Source organism: Neoarthrinium moseri, assembly GCF_022829205.1.
Source record: "Neoarthrinium moseri strain CBS 164.80 chromosome Unknown scaffold27_Wmoseri_CBS_16480, whole genome shotgun sequence".
In the NCBI taxonomy this organism is placed as follows: domain Eukaryota; kingdom Fungi; phylum Ascomycota; class Sordariomycetes; order Amphisphaeriales; family Apiosporaceae; genus Neoarthrinium; species Neoarthrinium moseri.
The window spans coordinates 119855-136029 of NW_026055141.1; the positions used below are offsets into that span (position 1 = coordinate 119855).

The following is a 16175-nucleotide window of genomic DNA, read 5'->3' on the forward strand; positions in this document are numbered from 1 at the left end:
CTGTACCAACGCGCACCACCCAGGCCACCCAGGCCACCCAGTCGTGTCCCAAAGGCCCGGCGACGGACCAATACCGGGATGGCTTCCAGACCGCCGGCACCAACATTTGTTGCATATCAGCCAGCTCTGGCCAGTCGTAATCTTCCGCGTTCCAATAGTGTCTCAAAAACCAACTCCTGTTGGACCACGACCTCAAACTCGGCGAACACACCTGTGCCCATACAAATCATCATGACTGAGTCATACGTCGTTTGCACCGCCGTTCGTGTTGTCTGATCTGTACACACTTGTGGCCGTTCGCCAGCCAGTAGTTACGGCGAGCTGACCCCAACTCGAGGCTAACGTAAGACTACCAGTGCAACCTACTGGATGTTGCGGCCGTTCGCCGACGGTTGCCATTAGACCGTATTACCTGCCATTCTGGAAAACATTGCCCTCTCCAGTTGCACGGTCTGGAGCGCGAGCGCTCAGGCGCAACTCCGACATTCCACCAGTCACGACCCTTGGACACCAGGGCTCAGGTGTTTCGAAGGACGGAAATAACGGCCAGGCTCGTAGATCAGTGGGGGCTGTCTTGCTCGGCCACTTCCAATGTGGGCGGCCCCCATTGCGGCAGTGTTCCAGAAGGACCCTGACCGCCCTCCTAAGCACATGCTGCCGCATCGGGGTTCCAGATTGGGAATCTGAACTTTCCCATCGGCGCGCACTATCAGAAACAGGCATCTCCACATTCATGCCACGATAGCCTGATAGTGACAGTAGGTATGGCTTCTTGATCCAGTATTCTCTCCACGTTGGAGCTCAGAGACTGGGAGAGCCTTAAGAGCGGAGGAACTACCCCGGGCGCTAGAAGGCGACCAGAAGGTCGGCATGACTCGGAATACTGAAGCTTTACCTCGGACAGTAATCCCTCGCGATTAGCTTCCGCCTGTCGCCAAAACTTAGATACAAGAGACGGCTCGACGTAGAACCGTGGTCACGCCGTTTTCCTCTCATCCTTAGGTAAGACAGCCTCGACACGAGCCTTGGTGAACGCCCTAGTCCTCGGCCTTGTGGGAGGCATTGCCACATGGCTGGACACTTTGCGGATTCTTCTCCGTCCGCTCGGGCCACTGCTCTAATGAGTCTCACACCCTTCAGCCGGATCGTGGGGTTGAAATCCCGGGGTAAAAGGCAAGCTTGCCGCTTTTCGGTAAACGACTGAAGAGGCATGCGACAAATTCCAGATATATCGGGGAACCTCGGCGATGTGCAGCCAGTACCCTTAAATTGCGATGATCAAGGTCGTTATTACATACCTGATCTCGGGTCAAGTTACTTCTCAACAAGATCAGTAAAAGATACCAGACTTGGTTCCCTCACTCGGTGTTATTCCTAATAACTAGTCATGGAGCTCGCGTGGCAGCTCCCTGTCAACCACGCCTGCCACGTTTGGTGAACTCTATCACAACAACCTCGAGTCTAGAGACCAGAAACGTGGTTGAAACTCAATCTCGTGCTACAGTAGTCATGGAAGGTCGGGCTCATCGCGGGGCCTTTATGGAATGTTTGCGCGTTCTTAATGTGGGTAATCGACGCAGCCACCAAATTTTCTCTATAGCACATCCCGGATATTCTCCTTCTAGCTGAGGACATGACAAACAACCCAATATTCACCCAAAACGCATAGTTGCCTTCCGCCTAGCACAATTAAATTAATCACTTCGGGCCCACAGTCTTGGTATCCGTGCATATTACTCTGAAGAGCATCTCCTACCGCCAAGCACCGTACAAACCGGTCTAGTCATGGACTTGTTGGGAACGATCGCGAGCTTCAACCCGAAAACATCTCGGAAATGCTGACCACCCATGTTCTTCTTGACGTGGGTATTGATGGTCCAAGGTACTGGCAGGTTGAGAGCGGGTGGCCGCAAAGCAGCTATTCCGGGCGGTCCGGAGAATATATGAATACGTGTCTAAGGTTGCAGCTTACGAAGTACACCTCGGCACATTTCGCTATCAGTCTGACTCACCCAATTTCCGTAGAACCGACGTTGACGAAAATGAAGCTTATAATAGAACCTCCTTCCGAGATGAACGCCGTGTATGCCGGGGACTTACGGCGTGGGTACAGTGGGGGTTGGAGTGGCAGCAGAAAGTCCCGAGGTCCTTCTGGGGGCGACGGATCATCACATGGGGGTCAGTATCACCACACTGTAACCAAGCAACATCAGCGACCATCGCCACTGCGAGGAATGGTGGAGGCTTTGTCATCTCTTAAGTTTGAAAATCGCTGCAACACACGACTGATCACTGCAAAGTCAGCGCTGCGCATACGTTGCACTGGATGCCATAACGACTTACACGTGCCGCAAGTCATCACGGAGGCATCGCTATACCATAGTACTACGTCAGTTGGATCCTGACGGATCTAGAAAGTGCAAGGCAGGATTCCAGGAGCTCGACCTTGGGGTCGCCACACATTCCTATGAAACGTTTCCTTGAATATCTCGTCACCAAGTGTTGGCGGGCCTCGAGGCAGGCCGCATCTCCGGCGGCTGGATTCCTATCTACCTGATATTGCCTGTGCGACGCATCGCATTCCGACTGTGACGCTCCGATGTCGCCAATCTGAAGGACATCTTGGCCATATGTTGCGCTGGGCAGCCTTTCATTTGTTGTTCATCCAACGTGCTCCAAGAGTCCTTTGTCACAATTATTTGTCGGCGTCAAGTCCAGAAGCTGTGATGAATCTGCATACATCTCGGCGCAATACCAGTGCGAAGGGTCAGGATGGTGTGGAGATGGCACCCTGGTGAGGTGTGGCTGCTACCAGCCCACCATCCGTCCACAGCACGTCTCGATGCGAGTGCACCATTGCGGCCCAATGCCGTGAGGCTTGAGCAGGGCTGAAGAAGGAATGGTGAGTCCCTGCAGTCTTGACAGCAGACGATGCACAGCTGATTCGCTGCGCATCCCGGCCCTGTCACAGTGTTCAGATGGCCGTCACAGGCGGCCAACGGCTCGCTTAGGTACTGTGCTTTCACTGCACGCAAATGGGTTTCGAAACCGTCGTGATAGTGTGTCGGCTCGCAAACTTTTCGCAAGGAACCAGAAATGACAGGTTAGATATTGACGGCCTCACAGGTATTGCGAGGTCTCATCATTTTTTGTTGAGAGGCCGATAGCTCAATGTGATTTGTCCTCAAGTATTCACTCACAAGGTGATGAATAGACGAGTCGGGGAAGTCGAGATCAGCAGCCGCGCTATGCGACGCAATTCTGATACTATCACATCAATGCTGGTCCCGCTATCTACTTTCCGCACAATCACCCCGAGACCGACTAGTGCCTTCTATCACCCATGTACATATCATCCAGCAAGACCGCAACCAGCGCTGACCACTCACTGGTGCTTGTCCTCCTGCGATGCCGGCGCACGCCTTGCATTCTAGAATACTGAAAGAGGGGTGGTTAAACCTGGCGACGAAAGGGAGGCATGATCGTGGCCCCGGCACCGAGTGTAGAAAGGGGCAGCTCTTCACCGCACCGGCCAGACGTTTTGAGCCAGTAAAAAGCGCCTGCGGATGTGACGAGCAGTTCGTGGTCACTAGTGTCGGGAGCTGCCCCCTTTCACAAGCGCTTAGATCGTGACCAGCGTGGGCGGGCCGATGTGCGGACCGCTGGGGAGGGATCCCCCTAGTGATGTGATCTGCGAGGAGGAGCTCGTTGCTGTCAGCATTTGATGCAGTGAGATGCATCACTGTGCTATAGCTGGGTTATTATGCGCTATAGGCGCTAAGGATCCTTTTAGTCGTATGCTATACTATTGCAGACGTTCCACTGGATCACGCTCGGGTCTATGCACTAGTCGGCGCTTCTTGGGTTAGTATTGTATTGCAGTTCTGAAACGACACATTAAACGGAAACGAGGTTTGATAGAAATATTTCTTTTCAAGACGCACCACCGTGGAAGCAATGGGTCAACAGGTTATCATGGCGCAATCCCATGCTTGCATCCGGCTGCCAGCTAGACTGCCACTGCCACACCGCCAAGTCCCTTGATAAGCGTGCTCAACTAGGTATAGACAAAAAGCAATGTTGCAGAAGCCGGCTTGATGCCAGCAAAGATTTTATTCTACGTGACACAGCTTTGTTGCGAGTCGCTTGCAAGTAGCGGTCGCGAGTTGCATACTAGATACTATGTTGATCTTTCGGAACTTCGTATGATTGCGCTTCCAGGCTGGAATACACAGTCATTGATCGGCTGTAGCTGGAAAATATTGACAAGCTAATGCGTCCGCTGCTGACACTCTTAGCCGTGGACGTGGTGCCCGGAACCGAAGCAAGGCCCAAACAAGTTCTTACTCGTGACGCAACTCGCCATCGTAGGGCTCGTCTTCTGTGGTGTGGGCTGAGGCTCTAAAGCATAGTACTAAGCCACCTATGAGGCATGCCGCGAGAAGGAGGAACAGTAGTTCCATCATGACGAGGAAGCTAATATATGACATTGAAGATTAGATTAGTTGATGGCAGGGATCGTGTCATATGGCCAGCAGCGGTATACCAAGTGATAAAGGGAGGTAGAAAGCAAGAAATGATGCTGTCGGTTTTGTACTGGAACCTCTGACACTGGCGTGAGTAACATGTATCTTGATTCAACAGCCGTGGTCAACTTGACCCATTAGCACGAAGTCATAGTCAATGTTACGGAGCCATCCCATCACGAGAGACGACAAACATTCGTGGAGTTAATAGAGTGAATCATTCCGGAGCCAGAGCGTACACCGGCTGAGTAGCCTGTTTGATGGTGTACTAGGTTCTATCTCTCGGAAATGACTTTGACGCAAATCTGTTAGTAAATGGTTGTGGTAGATGTCGGTTGAAGGTTAATGATGCGGTGCACTCTCTTCCCTTTTCACTCTCTGCTGGTCGTTACTCCCAGCAGACTGACATAACATACGCAACATTTGTGCTGTTGCAACTCATCTCTACTGAATAATTTCTTGCATAAGAAGTTGCGGTAAGTCAGGCGGATGGTATGGCCATCGCTTTGTGTAAAGCGCTTTGTAGATACGTCAGGAGTCCTTAAGCTCAAGTTTCATGCTTTATTGCTGCCCCATCACGATACGACTGGCTATCTGAGACGATCTCAGCAAGTCAACCCCTGGTAAGGCTCAAATTCAATGAGCTATTGAGCGGCTAGTTAACTTATGATACCATTGCAAAGTCTAGCATGGCACGGCTGTTCGTGAGAAAACAATTCAGAAATTACAGTTAGAGATTTGCCCGGGACAACTTGAAACTTGTACAAATAGTCCATTGTCTTTCACGGCCCAATAACGAGTGTCTAACTGTGATGTAAGACCATCTTATGGCCAATTGACCATATTTCTGTGTCGACTTGGACTTTTACTGTCAGTTGACTTCATCCTAGGGCTTGTGACAGAGTGATGGAGTACCATTGAGTTATGTTAGGGTCATGTAGCTAAGCGTTATCATGCCGACTCATTCCCAGTGGGAGTCGATCATGAACATGGTGTTTGGACTTCCTTTTTGTCTTCTGTACAACTCAGAGTTATTCGGTGACCCTACCTTAGTCGAGTGGGAAATGTCCTATATAAGGCTCATTAGCTATCAAAGCCCTGCAGAATCGCACAGTCCCTTCCCACAGCGTCATACGTTTCTGTGGTCTTAAGGCCGCATTCTTTCTTATCTTGCATCATTGTACTACAAGCTTCGTATCACAATGCTTGAGCTGCCCCTGTTTGTTATCCTACTATTCCTCGCGGCCGTACAGCTCACCTGCTGCGCGATGTGTATCGCCGACTCAGATGACTGCGATGATTCGCGTGGTTCTCCGAGTTCTGAGGCGTAAGAGCGTACCGGCACAGAGACTATCCCGTACGGTCTATATAGTGAGCGTAGCCTGAAGGTAATCAGAGGACCATCGAGATTATCAGGCTTGCGTTTAAATTACTGAGGCGTTCCTGTGTTAACCACATAACATGTATGTTCCTCCGAGCCTGGATATGGTGTATAGACCATATAATTGTCTGTCTTGAGACCAATGTGATCGATATTTATTTTTAATCTAACGGCTTGTTCGCTACTTAGAGGCAAACCGGCTGCGGTGGGTATGGCCATCATGGCCGTTTTCGTACTTTGGGGTTCGGTCTAGAGATAGAATATCACAAACTTGTGGTGAAGTTTGCTTTGGCAAGCTCCACCGCATGCTGGCGTGTGGTAATGGATCACGGCCAATGTCTAGGGTACGGTAGATAAGTAAATACTTCATCCGATTCGAAGAGTGCTCTGGACACACCAGCCTGTGGACCATCGACATAGAGTATAATACCATGGGCCCAGCTGGGGCATCGACTTCCATGCCGGGGATAGCGTATTGAAAGGTTGGATTGGTGGTGCACTTAGAGCTGCCAAGTACCATTGCGTAGCTTGAGCCGCTGGCGAACAGTCCAAGTCGAGGATTTGCCTTTCAACTTCTTGCAGAACTTCGGTGGTGATGATATTTTCGTATTACGAGGTATGACCAGCGGTCTCTACTTACGAGTGGTGAAAGTGGAGGAACATAGGAATCGATCGCAGAACCAAGCTTTATTTGTGCCTCCTTGGTTGAGGCAGCCTCTTCACTCGCCCACTCTTGCCATGTGGCAATCTGTATATATAGAGAACACAATCCATGCTATGTCAAACCCCCCCATGCCGTACGCAGCACCAATGTAGATAGATCACAGAACCAAGGCTAACCTGTAAACCCAACTCCAAACGCCGAACGAGCCCTCCGTTGGGCGTGAATGATGCTCCTGTGTGTCTTAGCTCCTGAGAGCCTCGAGTCTGTTCCTCATCTGATCCATCATGGCCTCGTTGTCCTCCTCCTCCTCCTCGACAGCCGGCGCCGGCTCCTGGGCGATGGGGGCGGAGGGCAGGGTGCCCGTCTTCTCCATGCGGCCCTTGAGTATCTCGCCCAGGACCTTGTCGACCTCGCCGTCGGCCTCGAGCTCCTCGTCCTCGAACATGTCCTCCTGGGGCAGGGTCTCGTCGACCATCTCCTCGATGACGCCGGCCTTCATGAGCTCGACGCTCAGGTCGCGCATGGTGCCGGCGAGCTCGGGCAGGCGGATGAGGGAGTTGACGTTCTTCATGATGCCGACCGAGGCGCGGATGCTGCCCTCGATCTTGCGGACGGCAAAGGCCTCGTTGACTTGCATCTGCACGCTGTTGAGCTGGGCCTTGGAGGTGACGAGGCGGTTGGAGGCCTTGCGGGCGCGGATGAGCTCTTTGGCGAAGTCGCGGGCTTCGCGGGCGGCCTGCTGGCGTGACTGGTTGTTGGTGCCGCGCTGGGCGCGCTTATCGGCGGCGATGATCAGGTTCTTGGTCTTGATCTCGACCTGCTTGACCGCGTTGATGTCGCGGTCGAGCTTGCGGATGTTGCCGCGTATGAGGGCATTGCACTTTCGTAGCTGCGTGGGCGGCGGGGGCCACCGTCTGGGTTAGCAAATCATTCTGGCCCGTCTATTTTCTCGGCCCTGGCATGGGAAGGGGGCGGCGAGGAAGAAGAGGAGGAGGAGGAGGAGGAGGAAGGCGATCGAGCGCGTACTTGAGCATTGGGGTCGGGCTTGACGAAGAGCGCTTTGAGGCCCTCCATCCTGGGAGAGGTGCGAATGGAGGTCGAGACAGGACAGCGCTTGCGTCGCACGCCGCGAGAAGGGTGCGTCGTTCCTGGGTTGGAAATAAAGATCCGTCGCGAGGCGCTGGCGCAAGTAGCAGGGACCTCGGAAGTCGACGAGAACGGTGCCTGATTATTTACTTAGGTAGTGGATTGAATTGCGACTGACATCTGACGTCTGACGTCCAACTTGGCGATTGCCGACCCGCCTGCCCCCCCCCCTCCCCCCTGCGATTCACTACGTATTATAGCCCGCCCTTTGAAGTACCCCGCCGCCCGGCGCAGGCACCACCTAAAGTCCACTTCGCGTGGATATTAGTAACCCGAAGACGCCAGCATCGCCAACAAGGCCAAGAAAACCCGTCGTTCTATAGGCATCGCCAGCATGGCAGAAAAATCCAGCGCCCAGCTTGCGGGCTGCACGCGAGGGGTTCACCAAGTATCTGTATCCCTCACTTATCGGCAGCTCTCCCTTTTCCACTTTCAACCATCTTTGCCGCCTGATGTGCTGACGCTCTCAAGATGGACGACCCTATTTTGAAGACGAAACGCCTGCGCCCGAGCTCTTATAAATATTCATATATAAAATAAGAGCTCCATGCTGTCTGGCAAGAGGGAAACCAATGTCGTCCGGTGCCGCCGAAGTTTCCGATAATTTCAAGTCAGATGTAATCAATTTGAAAGACCGCTGGATCGCCTTTGCTCAGACGCTTAATAAGAAAAACCGGAAAGCCCCGATAAAATCGCAGTCCTTCGAGAACAAAGGGCTTGTCTAAGTATTTATGCGTTATCTCATGCGCAAATCACGCACAAAAAAAAGGCCTATCTAGAGTGGGCATGCCATCTGGGCGTCTATCCGCAGGCCCAGGAGCTTGTATAGGAAGTACACGAGAGCGCGCCGAAAGACAGACCTCAGAGAGCATCTCTTAAGTATTAACATACCCGAGATGACCGAAAGATGGGCATTGACACGAGAGCCGAAAGTCAATTCCGTGATGTACCCCGATTTCTTTATCTCCACATCTAGTCTGCTTAGGTGCGAGATACATCAACCCTCCAGACCGGGTCAGATCGAATAGATGGCGTGTGTCTTCGTCTTTTCTACCAATGGACAAGTTGCCGAAAGCATGAGTTAGTGTATGCCAAACCAGCAAACCTGTCGGCAGAGGCCGGAGGTTATGACGAGGAGTCTGAAGCCTACACAGATGTTGAGGTGGCAGACGAGTACGTGGCCCTCCCCGTCAAGAAGTGTTAAGTCTGCAGTGAACGAGATGAGCGATGCAACAATGGGCGGTTAGAGATTCCCTGCTGGGAGGATCTCGACGTCTATATTATCCGCGATCCGAGCAGGCGCGGCGGTCGAGACCGCCTGGCGATGCAAGTTCTTCTTCGCTGGCATTAAGGCGGGAACTAGAAAATCAGCCCAACTTGGTTCATTTTCCGTCGAGGAGGATCTTCCGATATTCTGTTATGTTAGCTATATTCTGGCTAAGGCCCTTTCCGAAGGTGTCATTGCCAGTGATGGACACTAGACTAGTGCCTAGCCTTTCTTCAACACGAATCTTAATCGCCGGGCTTTGAAGCTTCCAGAACGGAGTGGCTACATAAACCTGTATTCCGAAAGAGTTCTCGCGTACTGACTCGACAGCTGGACGGCATAAGCGAACACGCCGTGGCCGAAGCACTCGATTCTTCGACAGACCAGCGCTTGTGGGCAAAGTCAGATGATCCCGCAACTGTAGGCGTGTTTGATAGTAATTCCAACCAACTGAGAATACCTATGGATCTTCTCAGAAGACCAGCGCAGTATAACTAGCGTCAAGGGTGCTCCGATACTCTCGATGGTCAATCTTCAACTCACCCTTGTGAACACTGCTTACGCCGGGAAGACAACTATCGTAGGAGTGTAATTTTGAAGGTATCTACCCAAAAGCACAGTCTACCAGCATCATTAACATAGTGTAACAGTGGACACTGTCGTTCAAGATGTCTTTTTCCAAGCGTGGCACGCAATCTCCCGATCTCGCGATCTTCTATCAGTTGGGCATCGGTCAGGACGAAAATGCCCCAAGGAGAGTTTCTGACGAGATACTAAGGGTAGCGGGCCCAATCAGTGCCATTCGTGATTTTGAGCCACAAGTAGAGGCTCTCAGAGCCTCCTTGACCCAGAAGTACGTACGCCCAAGTTTGGCCACAGCTGCCAAATTAAGCCATTACAAACGCCTGAAGGCTAGCCTTGTCACTGCAAGACAGAAGCACGGGCCGCTCCCTAATTCAATGCATGTTGGTTATAGAATATGCAGTTGGTCTGCAGCACCACGTCTGGAGGTGGTAGTTAATGCCCCGCTCGCCGAAACTGGGAGTTTCCGCCCCAGTCTGGGAGTTTTCACGCTTCGATCTCTCATGCTGGCACGACCGAAGTGAAGTCCATCAACAATGACTCAGGCTTCTTGGGCTCAGCAGGAAACCGACCGCTTCTTTGGCGACCGCACATCGCCTTCACAAATGCAATGTAACGAGATTGCACGAGCTATTTCTGGGGCTTCGATCGTCGGCCCTGTCGACAGCCCAGGCTCCATGAGCTACACTGTCGTCTGCAATGGATGCTCCGGACAATATCATGATGTTGTTGTTTCCTTTAGAGAACCATGCGCTGTACTCAACAGCGAGATGATGAGGTTGGCCAAGGCGATACACGGAGGTCTGGTACCAGAGTCGACCTGCCATGGAACCCTGGAGGGAGCTGATCCACCGCTCCTTATCTACTCCATGCCCTATCTGCGAGGATCATCGTACATTAATGTCCTGAGTTTCCAAGTTGAGATGAACCCTGGTGAAGAAGCCAAACACTTAACATTTATTAAGAACTTGGCGCAGTAAGGTCTAGGTCGACATCCCTTCGAAAGCCGTTTTGCTTACAGCGTCAAGATACTTTGCACGAAGTTGGTCAAGCCACCAGCTCGCTGACTGTCAAACCCAAGCAGAGCAGCAACAAAGAATCTACAAAAGGCTCACTAAGCTTGTGGGAGAACCACAGCTTTCGACCTTGCCGAACTCAATGCTGTCTGAGCTTATCAAAAACCTCCCATCACTCTTCCATCAAAACTACCCTCAAGTACTCACGCATGGGGATTTCTCGGTAACGAATATTCTACTTGACGAAGCCAGTTTCGAAATCACAGGTATCGTCGATTGGTCTCTGGCGACGATTATGCCCTTCGGCATGGATTTAGACATCCTCTTCTTAGCCACGGGGTTCATGACTCGCGACGGCTGGCGTGACTATGCTTGTCAGTCACGGCTGAGAGACACCTTTTGGGAGGAGTTCTGGGCTGTCTCAGGGATCGAAGGGGACAAACACAGGAGCAGGGTACGGGGTTTAGCTGAAGGCGCAGGCAAGATTGGCGCAATTCTCCGCCTGGCATTCCGGCGCAATGCCGATGGGTCGCCTTCTGAAGAGGTTTGGGTGTCGGAGAGTAGGTTGAAACAGCTGAGGGCGTGGTTGGATGAGCAAGCAGTAAAAAAAGTTTGAAAAGAAAGATCACTGCTATTCGCCTCTTGGGTCAGGTTATTCACCCCTGTTCCGTTACTCGTTGCAAAAAACCGTGTTTCGGGGGTGGTCATAGACAACGAGTGTCTTTCGCGTATAGTAGCATCGCGCATGAACACGAATGACTGATTTATAATGATGTAGCTCTGGTTTATCAGGTGTTATGGGGTGGCCTGTACCCACATAGTACAATTGGAAGTCGCACTGCAGAGCTAGAAGGACAGGCATGTTTACCTTGACAATACACACCCTACATTATACTCCATTGTCATCCAAAACCGACCAGCAACCTCGAGCCTCTGGTGAAAATTGTCACAATTGGGCCAACCATGTGAAAGGGAACGGGTCATCACGTGATAGAGTCTGGGCCACTCAGGATCACGGTACGTAGCTCCCTGACCCGCGGGGCGGCCAGGCTTCCGTGTACCCAAGGCTGGCGGATAGCCATCCCACTCCGGGCGTGCTACAGCCAATGGGGAGGCTTCAGCTCCTCAAGGGCCCAGGTCCGGCCGTCGTTTTCTTACCCCGCCATCTCAATAAACCGGTCGCTAAACTGGATTGGGTGTCATTTCCAGTGTGTGCAGACTCGCCGGCGGTAGATTGATGGTCGGACATGTAAGTCAGACCCGAGTTCCTGGGCAGGGGCAGACTGGCGACATCAAGGCAAATCCAGGGTCCAGTATTATGCTCTTTGATTTTATCCTGGAATATGCGGAGTACGCAACCGTCTTGCTTTATACCGTACGATCACAAACCCAAGGAGGACATGACCTGGGGCATACACTGGTAGCCCTGTCAACTACGGGGCCTCGCTGTGAACCGCACCGAGGCGGCATTTCCTGCTGGTGTTTTACGGGAAAGGCGCCCGAGGCCCATCGGTAGTGTATGCATGTGAAGTGTCAGGTTATCATCTCTTTGTGTGAAGTGAGGCGGGCGAGCGGGCGAGGCAACAATAGGCACGTATTATACTGTGCTGGAATGAATAGACGGCTGGAGGGGAAGAGAAGATTACATTCCGGCCAACCTTTCCTGCACAGGCTAAGCCGAAAACGGCAATGCGCAAGGGCTCCTCTCGGCAGCGGGCGGGCGTTCGCTCAGCCCTGCTATTTCTTGAGCCTTCTGAGGATTTCCATTGTTCGAACCCGTCGTCACCGGCTTTCCAATGGGCGTGCGGTACGGGTGTTGCTGTGCGTGGGGTGGGACCCCTCCCTGGCTCTGTCTCTTGTCTCTCTTGTCTGTCGCTCCCGTGCTCTCGGGGACTCTCGCTCTGGTGCGGTACTGGCCATGTTCGCGTGCATCACATACCTTGGTTGCTTGGGACCTTCTTAGACCCCCTTCCAGGATACCTAGGTACCTGCTGTAGTTAGCTGGCATAGCCTCCGCCCGCGTTTTCTGGTAGAAGGTCCTGGAGTCTTGCCCCAAATTCCACCTCCCCATTGCACGCACATCCGGCACGCTGCAGCCTTATCACATAATCAAAGACCACTCGGGAAACTGAACTGCTCTCCCAACCTCCAACTTCTCTTCCCGCCTCACACACCCTGTAAACAACAATCTAGACTTTTCTCTCTGGCGACCCAATTTGACCGACCCGGCCCTGTCTTGTGTCCGTCAAATCACCTGGTGACCAAAGCTCCGCCCGGTAGCCCGCTAGTTCCCAGCTACTACCATTTCGCGCCAGATCCGCTACCCTCAATTCTGACTTCATACTTTTCCACCCCGCCAATTCGCAAAGATGTCCAAGGATATGTTGACTCCCGAAGGTGAGCATGCCTCCTAACCTTGGGCCACGGCCAGTCCACGGGCACGCAGGAGCGCTGCGAGCTTGCACCGGCCGACACTGACGGTCGCGGCAAGCTCTCCGTCCTCCGTCCCGCCCCCTCCCATCCCATCCCATCCTATCCCTGCCCTGCCCTGGCCTCTCCCATATGACTCCCATATGATCTACCTGGAACGCTGGGGACTGACAGACGCACCCGCCCGCAGTCCTCTGGGCTCAGCGCTCTTCCAAGACGGACGAGGAGAAGAACTTCATCTACCTGACCATCACCGTCCCTGATGTCCCCGCCGGCAACCTGAAGCTGGACCTCAAGCCCACCACCCTCAACTTCCAGGGCCACTCCGACACCCTCAAGCGCACCTATCACCTCGAGCTGGAGTTCTTTGCCGAGATCGACCCCGAGAACAGCAAGATCAACCACACCTCGCGCAATGTCGAGATGAAGCTGCGCAAGAAGGAGCTCAAGGAGGAGTACTGGCCCCGCCTGCTCAAGGAGCAAAAGAAGCTGCAGTTCCTCAAGACCGACTTCGACAAGTGGGTCGATGAGGACGAGCAGAACGAGGCTCCCGAGGAGGACTTCTCCAACTTCGGCGGCATGGGTAAGTGACTGCCTCCCAAACGTTCCTACACTCACTTCGGCTTTCTTTTCACCTCCGTTCTGCGTACCTGGTCCAATTGCTTGGTTGCATGCATGCCGTTACCCTTTGGAATTACGCCCGTGTACTCTCTTACTCCAACTAACACGCGCAACCATCAGGAGGCATGCCAGGCATGGGAGGAATGGGTACGTGAAAAAAACAAATACCTGGATCGGCAACACTGGTAACGATCATTCACGTGGACATGCGCTAACAACGTGACTGTAGGTGGCGGCGACTTCGGCGGCATCGACTTCTCCAAGCTTGGCGGCGGCGCTGCCCCAGGCGACGATGAGGAGGAGGAGGATGACGACGACGAGAGCGACGATGACATGCCTGCTCTCGAGGGTGAGGCCGAGGACAAGGATGGCAAGAAGGCTGCTGCTTAAAGCGCGGTCGTCGGCCATACGAGAACCCGACTACCCCATCACGACCACCCGTCCGAGGTTACATAACTCATGTCAGGTCCCGGACCTTTTAAATCGTTCAGGCGTACCTAGAGAGAGATGAAATGGGAGAAAAAGGCGAAATTCCCCAGTGTTTACACAATTGGTTCGAATGTTTCGGATTGCTGGCGTGGTATTGGTAAAGCGATAGGCCATCAATGACCTTGAATGAATGCTTCTTAGGTAATTGACTTGGTCTGTGAACGACAGTCCTTCCGGGTTGCCGTTTTGCTCTTGATTTCGTACGGTGAATTCGAAACATTTGCCAGAACATGTTCCTCTTTCTCAAACTTGTGTGCCATCACTTATGAAATCATAAACTTACCTACTAGACATTGGTGCGACTTAGGTCGAGTGAATGCGGAGAGTTCACTATGTGCCTGGCCAGACAATTCTCGAGGAGAATATTGCGGCTAAGAATCATGCAAGAGGTAGTTTCCAAGTATGTTGACTGTACTAAATTCATTACCTAAGATAGGTACCTTATATTCAGGGGGGAGAATGCAAACATGGCCGACAACCACGACGCAGGAATTGGTTCACAACTCTGACAGAAATTGAGAGCATGCTACATCCACAGGATCGGCCGTTGCTGTTCTCGTTTTGGACCTCCGCCATGGGGCAATCGTGGTACCGCTCCCTCGACAGTCCCGAGAGAGATGGCCCCCTCCACAGACACGGCAGGACACACCAGCCGGCTCACCGCGCCGCAAACCTCGGCCCTCGTCGTCGCGGAACGTGCCATTCACGACGGCCAGGTCCCGCAACTGGCGCCGCTTCCGCTCGTTCTCATGCTCCGGCGTACCGACGGCCCCCTCGATGACGTCCTGCACCAGCTTTTTGGCCCGGGCCACCTTGACAGGCGCGTCCGCCGTGATCAGGCAGTGCAGCGGCTCGCTCGAGTCCGTGTACTGGCGGCCACCCCTAGCGCCCGTCCTCCCCTCCTTAGTCGAACCCCAGCCGCGGATGGCGATGGCGGCCCCGGATTCTGCGTTCATGTCAGCAAGGCTCCGGCCCCGCGGGCCGAGCAGCTGGCCGATGAAGTTAGTCTCAGGGAAGTCCCGTGACGGGATGTAGACCTTGTCCTCGAACAGCGCCCGCGGCGGCCGACCCCGGGCCTGGGCGTGGTAACCGGCGGGCGCGCGGTACCGTGGGATCGTGGCCGCGGCGGGCCGCACCAGCTCGTGGCGCTTCTGCTCCAGGCGGTCGCGGTGGCGGCGGTGCCGCGTGTTGATGCGCCGGCCCGCGCCGTCGTACTGCGGCGGCGGGCTCAGGGACCTGCGATCTCGGTCAGCACTCGTTGTTACTGTCGTTGAGACGGCATCATCCGTCTCCAGGCGGCGCGTGATATCCTCGATGCGCACGTGCAGCACGTAGGCGTCGAGCTGCTCGCTTGTCATGGGCGCCGTGATGGCGGTCGGCAGCCCGGCCAGCCGCGTGGCCGGATTCTCGGGGCCCCAACGGCTTCGTCTTACGGCCGGGATGGCCATGCTGTGGCACGAGATTGATATTAGTAGTGAAGCTGCGGTAGCATGCGATCTGTGTGTCAGTAGAATGAGGTGATATGATTGCTAGTTCAAAATGAATTAGAGGTGTTTGTTAGATAGAAGCGTTTCTTGTGATCTTGCGTCTGCTGATTGATGCCAGATGCCAGGAGTTTGATGGTGGAACCTGGATAGTGATCATCTGTTTTCTGCTTTATGACTCTCGAGCTTAGTGAATGCGGTAGTTGTCGTTGGGCTCTTAAATACCTATGGTCAAATCCTCTTTTGGCATCGGAGATACAATGTATGTGGTCGACTAAGTTTGTGCGCAAGTTTCCGGATATCTTTCATCCCTTGAAGGTATTGCAAAACAAACCTTATTTGCCTCCTCAAGTCTGGTAAATTTAAGGCTATAGTGATTCACAACCAATTCTTGAAAGATCAGGACAGAGTCACGTTGTATTAACTTTGACCTATGTGACTCACTGCATCAGACGAAGCTGTCCAACAAGTGAACAAGAAACAACCGGCCCCTAGTCTACACCCACAACTCCAAATTTCAAAGAGTGTGGAACATACAACAAACAGTCCTCTTCCTTTATTCATTTCGG

The 16175-nt window shown here is 53.1% G+C and overlaps 4 protein-coding genes across 4 annotated transcripts; 2 read left to right on the forward strand and 2 right to left on the reverse strand.

Annotated features, from left to right (window-relative positions):
- Positions 1–6812: 6812 nt before the first annotated feature.
- Positions 6813–7645, reverse strand: JN550_007197 (uncharacterized protein; the record flags this gene model as incomplete). Its single annotated transcript, XM_049319021.1, has 2 exons — positions 6813–7460; positions 7598–7645. The coding sequence occupies 2 exons, from the start codon at positions 7643–7645 to the stop codon at positions 6813–6815; spliced, it is 696 nt and encodes a 231-aa protein (XP_049170771.1).
- Positions 7646–10102: 2457 nt separating this feature from the next.
- Positions 10103–10546, forward strand: JN550_007198 (uncharacterized protein; the record flags this gene model as incomplete). The annotated part of the gene is made up of 1 exon (XM_049319022.1): positions 10103–10546. One exon carries the CDS (start codon positions 10103–10105, stop codon positions 10544–10546), a length of 444 nt encoding a protein of 147 aa, XP_049170772.1.
- Positions 10547–12951: 2405 nt separating this feature from the next.
- JN550_007199 (uncharacterized protein) lies at positions 12952–14023 on the forward strand (the record flags this gene model as incomplete). Its single annotated transcript, XM_049319023.1, has 4 exons — positions 12952–12979; positions 13203–13595; positions 13754–13780; positions 13863–14023. The coding sequence occupies 4 exons, from the start codon at positions 12952–12954 to the stop codon at positions 14021–14023; spliced, it is 609 nt and encodes a 202-aa protein (XP_049170773.1).
- Positions 14024–14619: 596 nt separating this feature from the next.
- JN550_007200 (uncharacterized protein) lies at positions 14620–15570 on the reverse strand (the record flags this gene model as incomplete). The annotated part of the gene is made up of 1 exon (XM_049319024.1): positions 14620–15570. The coding sequence occupies one exon, from the start codon at positions 15568–15570 to the stop codon at positions 14620–14622; it is 951 nt and encodes a 316-aa protein (XP_049170774.1).
- Positions 15571–16175: the final 605 nt, after the last annotated feature.